Source organism: Carassius auratus, chromosome 8 (genome assembly GCF_003368295.1).
Source record: "Carassius auratus strain Wakin chromosome 8, ASM336829v1, whole genome shotgun sequence".
NCBI lineage: Eukaryota > Metazoa > Chordata > Actinopteri > Cypriniformes > Cyprinidae > Carassius > Carassius auratus.
In genome coordinates this window covers 3,232,744-3,243,299 of record NC_039250.1, presented here as the reverse complement: position 1 = coordinate 3,243,299, position 10,556 = coordinate 3,232,744, and the positions used below count along the sequence as shown (strand labels likewise).

Here is a 10,556-nt window from a genome sequence, read left to right as displayed (position 1 = left end):
AGCATGCCACAATTGCTGTTAATGAAGTATAAATTGTATTTAACCAATAATATTGACCCGCAAATGAGTGTCTTCCTCATAACTTTTTAAGATATCAACACCTCTAATGATCTACATTCTTTCCACCGAGCAGCTCTCTGCATTGCAACCGGCACCACATTCTGCTCATTTGTCATATAACACCATCACTGTTCATCACTGTAGCTGCTTCTGCAGGGACTCGGTGTGGATGTGCTGACCTCCCCATTTTCTCCCACCCATCCGTTGGCGTCCTTCGCTCGCACCCAGTCCTTACCCACATAACCTTTGACCTCCCCTACAGAGCACCTCTCACTGGGATCCAGTGCTAACATCCTTCTGAACATCTGCATGCACACAGGCGTGAATCTTTTCCACTGAGATGGCACAGGGGTTTTCTTCGGCGATCTGCGCCAGTCTGCAAATTCCTCGTAGAAATCGTCGCTGTCATTGCAGCGCTCCCAGGGGAAGAAGCCAGTGAGGATACAGAAAAGAAGCACGGCAAAGGCAAAGGTATCTAGAGTGGGCTCCACACGGAGCGGAGGGACTGTTACCTCCTTCTGACCTTCCTCCAAGACCATGGCGCACAGCTCTGGAGCCATATACGGCAGCGTGCCCGATATGAAGCGTATGAGGGTTCCTCGTCTCTGGGTGAGGCCGAAGTCGGCCAGTTTGACCCGCCGGCATTGGGTGTCCAGCAGCAGAATGTTCTCAGGCTTGATGTCGCGGTGGACCAGACCACGCTGGTGGATGAACTCTAGAGCACAAGAGATCTGAACAGCACAGCGCTTCACCGCACATTCAGGGATGCCCACCTGGAGAAAAACAAAATGCATCATTCCATTGTTTGGAGCATGAGAAACAAATTGTGAAAATAAAAATGTTTATTAATATTTTATGATATGACCAGTCTATAGAGGACACCAGGACTCAGTTAACAAGAAAATTAAAGCAACTCGATAACCAAAACAGTGCATGTTTTATATATATATATATATCTATATATATATATATATATATATATATATATATATATATATCTATATATAGATATATATATAGATATATATATATATATATTATATTCAATATACCAGTAAATCTTTTGGTTCAAGGATATTTTGTTTTCAGTAATTTTTTTTAAATGTCAATTTTAATATTATAAATAATATATTAAAGTATTTCAATAACATGTTATAAATAAAAGTCTAATAACGTAAAAAAAAAAAACTTCATACTTCAATAATAAAATAAGAAAGTATTGAATATCTTAATATATCCTATATAAAACATCTTAAATATAAAAAAGTTAAATTACAATTTAATTAAATGAACAAATAAACTAACAAAATAAATATATACATACCGGTACACACTTTTCTACATATTTTAACCCATCCAAGTGCACACACACACTCTGTGAACACACACCTAGAGCAGTGGGCGGCCACCCCCACCTACAATTCCTGCCGGACCTGAGACTCTAACCAGCGACCTTCAGGTTAGAAGTCCGACTCTCTATCCATTAGACCATGACTGCACCATAAATGGGCCATTATGCTGATAAATTTATTTTGGTAACAATAATCTTGACTATTTAAAATACTAAACAGTATACTGACACGAATGTGTGCAAAATTCTGTCAAGACGACTTCATTGCACAATAAATTCAAATCTAAGGTTGCATGTGTTTAGGAGCCCCTGTGGCGTTATTGCCTCTTTAAATCTTTCCAGGCTTCAGTACGTCTGGCTTAAGGTTTCACTGGATATGCTGAAGTAACAGAGACTCATGTGGTGACAGAGAAAAACAGCTGCTCTTCTCTTTTACTCACACATTACACCCTCCAAGATTTCCTGAGAGGACATGTGAACATTACCGAAATATGTCAAGTGTACTTTCTGCTCCAAGTGAACATGCTCAGCGTGTGAACGGGCCTGTAGTACATGGTGGTTCAGGGCAAGTCTGGAGTGACTTGAACAATCTGGAGCTTCTTTTATTATATAGACATAATAAAATAAACTTAAACACTTTTTTTCTCACTGGTTTCTAATAATGTCCTAATGTACTACTAATAATAGCCAAAAGTAAATATGCATGTATCTGACCCAGGGGTGTCGCCATATACCGGTATTAACGATAACCATGATATTCAAAGCAACAAATATCGATATCGGGGTATTTTTGTGTAACGATATACCGGTATTAATCGTGATATTCATAGCAACAATTATCGATATTGTGTTAATTTAGTGTGTGACGATATACCGTTATTAGCGATAACTGCAATATTTAAAATGAACAGTTATTATAACTCTTATGATAACACCACATGTAAATACTTCAGTGCCAGGACCCGGTTGAGCTCCCAGGTGGCAGTATTGTGTCTTAACACTGACACCTGTCACATGAGAAGACGACGCAGCGCTCGCAGCTACTCCGAGGAGAGCTGGTGTCATCAGAAATCAAGTCCCCCATCGAAATTTGGTCCACTTCGGACCAAGACAGTAGCTGTTTCAAATGCCTGATCAAAAAGTTGTTTTGATAGCTTGTTGCATGTCTAATTGAAACTGCGGTAGCTTGTATTTTCAAGCTAAAATAATTTTGTAAACGACATTAATGGTCATTATAACAAAGTTTTAAACAAAATAAATGAAAGTATGATTTTGTAGGAATTGTAATCAGGCGCTAAGAATAATACCCATTAAAAGTTTGTTAAACCAATGGGATCACTCGGGGTCCTAAGCAGAACCAATTTTGAGGGGGGACTCAATTTCTCATGACACCATGTTTGTCAGAGTTGCCATTATTTTACTAGTCATAGAACGGTAAACGTTATATTAATCTCTTAACAGCGGCTTTCTGTGTTCATATGTTTAAGCAAAGGGTGACTCTTTTAATTAATTAAGTTCTGCATTTTCTTTACTGGTCTTTTTTTGTATTTGCAATCAATACGGCCTGTGTGTAGTCACACTTTTTTGTCTTTGTTCAAATCTATTAACAGTTACATGATTAAAAGTTACATGATTAAAACTGATCTTGAAAAACTGAGCGACGACAATACTACATTAAACTCTGTAATATGGTTGCAGTGCTGTGCACTTCATGCCTCATCTGCGGTCATTCTTCAATAAGATTCAGCAGTTAACTAAAATTAGTTAATTACATTAGTTAACAACATATATAAATAATACACAAATAATAATGAACAATATTTCCACAGCATTCATTAATCTTAGTTCATGTTAATTTACTTATGCATTATTACAATTATTTGTAAACATTAATGCACTGTGAACTAATATGAACAATGAATGACATTAACAAAGATAATATATTGTGTAATAAATGTATTGTTCATTGTTCATTCATGTTAGTTAATACATTAATGTTAACAAATGACATCTTATTGTAAAGTGTTAGCATTAATATTTATTCATCATACTGTTGAACTTGACAGTATTTTCTCTCTTGTTATTTCATAGGAGCATCCAAAAGGATGGAGAAAGCCAGAGTCTTGTGCCCTGCGTTTATCAGTATCCTTATGTTCATTGGGTGAAAAAGAAAAACTCAACAAAGTAAAAAATAATCTGACTGATATCTTTTCCTCCCAAGATTTCTATAGATATCACGACATATCGATATTGTGAATTTGTATGGCCACAATTACCGTGATATGAAAAATGGAATATCGTGAGAGCCTAATCTGATACAACCAATCTGAATTTCACCATTCCACCATCTCAAATTATGGATTATTTTAAATAGGGGTGCTCCGATCACGATCGGCCGATCGTTAATGCGCATCTCGTCAGTAATCATCTCGTCAGAAATCAGGTGCGTGATTTCACATAGAGCAGCTGTTACTAAACAGAGCCGTTGTTAATAGAGAATATGCGCAAATCCACATCATTTTCAGCGATTTTTGGCGCATCTTCTCTATTAACAATGACTCTGTGTAGTAACAGCTGCTCTATGTAAAATCACGCACCTGATGGAATTAACCACTGATTAGAGAACCAGCTTTACTGACGAGATGCGCATTAACGATCGGACGATCGTGATCGAAGCACCCCTAATTTTAAACATTTTATAATAAAATATCTTATTTCATTACAAGCATCTTCTTAAAGAATTATTCAGTTATGGAAGCTCTCACAGGATGGGTATATATATATATATATATATATATATATATATATATATATATATATATATATATATATATATATATATATATATATATATATATATATATATATATATATATATATTGTTATCCTGACATCACTCATCATTTCTCTGCAATGCATTTAATCAGCATCTGTCAAACATCATTCTGTAAGCATGCAGTTTTATCCCGGTCCCTTGGGATAAAATATACTGTACCACATCTAGAGTCACTATAGTGTCTGTGACGATACAGCCGTAACCTTCTCAAGTGTCGGACACTGAATTAGAACTCGTCTGCCAATGACAGACATAAAGTGACAGACTTACTTTAAAGCGAATGTCTGGCTTTGTGTATACAAATAAATAAGTATCTAAATATGGTCATATGTATATGAATAGTAGTCTCAACAGCTTTTTTATTATGACTGGTTTTGGGGTCCTGGGTCACATATTTGAAGAAATCTGGGAATTTGCAGTGCTTAAGCATAACTACATGTGAATAAAGGAAAGATCTCATGATGTTTGAGGACCCACCCACCCGTGGCTGGATGATGGCAAAAAGGTCCCGTCCTGTCACAAGCTCCTGGGCGAATCCGTAGTGCTCGTTGGACTGGAAGGCGATTCCAAACAATCCCACGATGCATGGGTGGCAAGACAGATGCAAAGAGATGCAGTATTCTCTCAGGAAGCCCTGCAGTTTGGTGGAGGCCTTGGGTAGCACTTTGAGAGCCATCGGAGTCCCTGAGACACAATCAGCAGTGAAAGAGAAACAAGATCAGAGGACATTCGGCTTTCTTAAAAGGTGCCCTGGAGACACATAACATGACATACAGTCTTTCGTTTGTAGTGGAAAGTATTTTCACAGCTGTTCGGATGATATCTTGGCATTACGATCTGTGGGAGTGTAAAAGAGGATGTAGTGTTTCATTTAAATAGCATTATCTCATTCCTGCACACTGGTCAAACTGTTCCCTGCAATACTGATACACACACCACAGTAATGATTCCCACCTTCATGTCATACAGTATTTACATACTTAAAGAATAGCCTACATAAAGAATACATACAAACTAATACCATGTTTTTGATCATTATGGTTTAAAAAAACCATAATGAACCATGAAATCTGTTTGTGGCATACACAGGTCTTTTATGGTAATTGGTAATGAATATGAGCATGTTTTATAGGGGCCAGGCACCGAAGGTGTATTCGTTTGCATTCTTCTTCTTCTTTCACTGTTGAGTCTATGGCAGCCCATAGAAACGATTGCAGGAAAGTTGTGAAATTTGGCACACCGATATAGGACAGTCAGAACAGTCACCATAGCAAATTTGCAGTCTCTAACTCAAACTCTCTAGCGCCACCACTTGTCCAAAGTTTCACTAATGCTTATACTGATAACTTTTAAACCCTAAGGCACAGAAGAAACATTCTTTTTTTCTCCCGAATCCTTGACTCATGACAAGTCGGATGAAGTTCAAAATTTGAAGGGTTTAATTTTTTCGCTATTTTAAATTGTTCGAAGAATAATAATCAGCTAGTCATTATCTTAAAATAAACCCCTTCAGGGTGATTCAAGATCCCTAAACGGGCCAGTTTCCCGCTAACAATTGATCTTAGAGCTTACGAACGTTTTCTACAAGTAATTTTACGATCTTTCGTTATAGTTTCACGTGCGTTTCCCAGCAATGCACGTAAAGCAATCGCACGTAGCTGTGTTTTAAGTGCTACTTAGGAGTCGCTATCCGTTTGTCAAGTGCTGAAATGACGCCTTAGAGAATGGCTCTTAATTGTAGTACACAATCATTTATTTATGTTAACCTAATGCTGCATTCCAGACAGACAACTTCGATATAATAACTATAATACGATATAATATTATATTATATTATAGTGTACAATATTATGCTTTACATAATCATATATAATATACTTTATATACTTATATATTATGTTAGGTAAAAAATGTTAGCCTGAATGCACTGTAAGTTGCTTTGGATAAAAGCGTCTGCTAAATGCATACATTTATTTAAATTTATTTATTTATATACAGTGGAGAGAGAGAGAGAGAGAGAGAGAGAGAGAGAGAGAGAGACATTATTTTAGGGTCCAATTCATAGCTGGATATCGTCATTGACAAACAACCCCCCCTCCACCCCACAGTCTTTGAAGCATTTCCTACATACTTCTTTTATTCTTTTTTTTATTCTTTTTTTTTTTCAGTTAAATTTGTATTATCTAATTTTCCCTGCTCTTTTTAATTTATTTATTTATAAATTAAGAACAACATTTAAAGAAAACAAGTCAAAGTGTACAATAAAGCACAATCAAATCTGTATATTATAATCACATTGCACTTGACTTCAAGTCAAAGGTGTAATATGCAGATTGCCCTGCAGGTGAGAGCATAAATCTGTCTTCTTACGATGCACTTAGGGCTAAACAATTACTCCAGAGCACCCGTAGATCTACGATGATTTTCAAGTGCTACTTAAGTTACAATGATTTTGAAAAACAGACTGTAATATTAAGATCATTCTTAGGCTTAAGTAGCTTTTGGGAAACTCACCCATGCTTAGTTAAAATGCTGTTTTCTTTTAATGTATGACATATGACCTAAAATTAAACATATTAACCCTTCTGGCTGACATACCCTTGCAGCGGTGGGTGACCAGCAGCACACGTCCATACTTTCCCCGACCGATCTCTTTAATAATGTTGAAGTGTTCTTTAATCTCGAGCTGACATAAACTCTGAGATGTTAACTCCATCAGCTCGTCTATCAGACTGCTGCCCTCCTCCACTGAGCCCAGTTCAATCATTGCACTGCCTGTCCGGGAAAAAAGGGAAAAATTCAGCAAAACTCTGTTCTATTCAGAGGGTGTCATTGTTCACTATAATACAAATCTAATTATATATATTTATATATTAAATATAAATTGGATTATAATTGAAATAATATAAAATAATTATATTATTAAAATAATATATATATATATATATATATATATATATATATATATATATATATATATATATATATATATATATATATATATATATATATATTCGTTCTGAATTTGAGAAACTCTTGAACTGGAAATGACATCACAGTAGAACCTGAAGACCCTGACTGTTAACTAATTTCAGCAGGCCCATAAAAACAGGAAAAGGAAAGAAAATTGACGCTTGCATTTTAAAATGAGAACATCTTGGAGAAAAAGTAATTGCCTCTTGTACTAAAACATTATATTTCCAAAATGACAATTGGTAATAAAATAAAGATTTTCATCTGTAAAATTGATGATAGCTTTTGAAACCATTGTATTGTAAATACACATTTCAATAGCTTAGTTCTGTTTGTCCTCATCACTCATCACTGAACAATCAACACATTCCTTCTCAGCATCCAAACACTCACTACATACATTCCAGCTCCTGTAAAGCTCCTGTGCTTTTTTGAACTCTGATACTCTGTGTGCATACAAAACATGTGTATATGACCAGCTGCATCAGGAGAATGAATACAGAATGTATGTGTGGCATGTGAGATTATTAGTGTGGTTTTTGTATTTATGAGCTCTTTCTCCTTGTCAACTTCCTAATTTAAAAAGTTTTTTGTGAGTTAAACTGCATAACTGTTTGCCATTCCAATGAAAAATAATAGTTGCATGCTTACTGAACAGGAAAAATGTGAAAACATGATTTCAAGTATGATGCTATTAATTAACCATTTTTGCTATTTATTAAGCCTATTATTTATACTCAATTAAAGCTTAATCACAGTGGTTTTTTTGTTTTTGTTTTTTGTTTGTTTTTTGCAGAAAACATTTTAAATAAGCCCCATTTATAGACAACAAAAATGTATGTGTTCATTAATATCATCAATGCCTTTTAAATGCATCGTACATTTTGGGAAGAATTAAACCCCATATTTCTTTACAAATCACTTTTCTGCCTACAAAGCAATGCAAATCACTATTTTTGCCTACAAAGCAATGCAAATCACTTTTTCTGCCTACAAAGCAATGCAAATGTTTTATTTTGCTCCATGCAAAATTGTAAATTCAGACTAGCACAAAATATGCATGCACAATAATGCACAGGATTGATTTTTTACAGACAAATCTGCCATTTTTAGCTGTGTAGTAATGGCTTTCTCTCTGCCCTTCTCTCACCTCTCTATAGCTGTGCAAAGGATCAGGGCACCCAGACGCGCAGCAATAGCAGCAGTGCTGCAGCCAAAGCCGATGCAGAGCACTGCGAGTGAGGACTCCTGTTCTTTGAGCTCCTGGATTGCTTTATATGGATGAAACACCCACTCTGGAAAGAGTTACGCTTCCGAGGTGTTGACTCCACCCGCATGGGCACCACGCGTAAACACATGTTCACTCACATATTTCAGACACATAAAGCTGAGACCTCATATCATATTTCCCCAAATATGTTTATGTATATTCAGACACAAACTGAGTTGGCCTAGTTATGACAAAAACCCTGGATTCATAATTTTAGAACCTGCTTTTTAGATATAGAGCAGTTAATAATCAGACACCTCAAACGCATGCATCTTTTGAATGAGGAATATGGTTGTGCATTTGTGTTTATGGACTTATGTGTCTAGCTTTTTAAAGAACAGTTTATCATTGTAATCGAAGGTGACATACTCCCACAGCACCATCAGATTCTATTCTTATCACCATTCAGCAGTGCTTTTATCAAACATAGTTTATATATATATATAACAATAGCATGAGATAAGCAAAAATAAATAAAAATGCTTTGATTAGTTTGTAGTCAATGAACAGAGATTCAGAAATAATTGTTTTAAAATATATATGTATATAAATAAATTTTTAATGAATTTTTTAATTAAATTCCTCAACATATTTCTATAAAATCATTTCAGTTTAATTTAATTTCAGAAATGTGTTTCTATAATTATAAGTATTCAGCTAAGATTGTTGCCTTAACTTTAAGGATGTTTTTCAACTATACTCTAAAAAGATTGGTGTAGAAATTTTCACTCAGACATCTGTAGTGAATTTCACAATTACAAAGAAACAAAAAATAACACATTGCATTAAACATCAAATTGAGGCAGTAAAACTAAAATAATATTTTATTGTAAAATTCACTTTAGCATCTTTGAAAAAAAAATACAATATAGGTTCAAGGGGGTGATTTTGAATATTGACTATTATTTATTTATTTTTCTTTAGTTAAATTAATTTGAAAGTGCTCTTGGAAACATTTTTACATATCTTCATTATTATTTATAATTTATTAGTTCCTTTTTTTGTTGTTGTTAGTTTATTTGTTTTCGTGCAAATTTCCTGAAACTTGTGTCCTAAATCCAGACTTTCAATCCTTTTTCACTACAGATTCAAGATCATGAGAGGAAGGTCTTGGTTCTCACTTAATCAGTCATCAGCGTCTACTTTGACACTGAGTTATGTCATGTTCCCTGAGATCTCTGAGACACCGGGACAGCGTTAAGGGCGCCAGTGACTTTCCCAAGAGGCCAGTGGGAATGGAATTACAGTTCAGTGTGGACAGACGCTCAGCCAAACCCTGCTGCTGCATATTTCATATTATCCAAAATATGCATCACACGCAACATGCCTCTTATCTTCAGTCACCTAGAATGTTCTTAGCAAATTAAGAGGAAAAACAAAAGCAGTGAACAGAATTACTATAATGGTTTCAGTGAGATAATCTATGTTTATCACCACAGGAATGCTAATTTGGGGTGAAAATCACTGTCTGGATTTGAAAGCGAGTGATTTTGTTTCTCACCCGTGTTAATAACAGGAGTGGATCATGGGTTTCTTACCACCTGCTGTCACAGAATAGATTCGCATGAACACTATAATCAGATTACATATCGAGTTCTAGACTGTACGCCACTGTGTTTTGTGTGACTCATTTGGCATTTGGAATCACATTTATATTGTAAATTACACTACCATATTGTAAAAGGAATTTTGCTTTTGAAGATCATCAAATTTTTCATTTGTAGATACACATTTTTTGTATTTGGACAAATTTGGAAAGAAAAGTTTAAATTCCTTCAAATGCTTTTTTGGCATTATAATTTAATTACCAAAGATAATTAAACACAATTAAAAATAATTTTAACATGCCCCCATTTGATTAAAACCAACAAACCACTTACTGTACTGACCAATAATAATAATAATAATAATAATAATAATAATAATAATAAAAATTAAATTGAAGAAATGTTGATGCCCTTTTAATATGGCAATCATGTGAAGGATTTAAAATAATAGAGGTTATGCATATATTATTTTAATTTAATTTAATTTAAAAGCTGTTATTTATAATTAAATGTAAATTG

The 10,556-nt window shown here is 34.8% G+C and overlaps 1 protein-coding gene across 1 annotated transcript; it reads right to left on the bottom strand.

The window, feature by feature from the left end:
- LOC113106713 (serine/threonine-protein kinase SBK1-like) lies at positions 1–8,474 on the bottom strand. Its single transcript, XM_026268753.1, has 4 exons — positions 8,371–8,474; positions 6,846–7,022; positions 4,729–4,931; positions 1–833 (listed from the first exon to the last, which is right to left on the bottom strand). Exons 2-4 carry the CDS (start codon positions 7,012–7,014, stop codon positions 186–188), a joined length of 1,020 nt encoding a protein of 339 aa, XP_026124538.1. The 5' UTR covers positions 7,015–7,022; positions 8,371–8,474; the 3' UTR covers positions 1–185.
- Positions 8,475–10,556: the final 2,082 nt, after the last annotated feature.

Bases quoted from the DNA above. Each gene is read 5' to 3' on its own strand.
- LOC113106713 (XM_026268753.1), bottom strand. From the start codon at position 7,014: ATGATTGAACTGGGCTCAGTGGAGGAGGGCAGCAGTCTGATAGACGAG. The intron at 4,932-6,845 runs GTATGTCAGCCA...ATTGTGTCTCAG, and splicing joins GGTCACCCACCGCTGCAAGG to GGACTCCGATGGCTCTCAAA. The intron at 834-4,728 runs GTGGGTGGGTCC...GTTTTTCTCCAG, and splicing joins TTGCCATCATCCAGCCACGG to GTGGGCATCCCTGAATGTGC.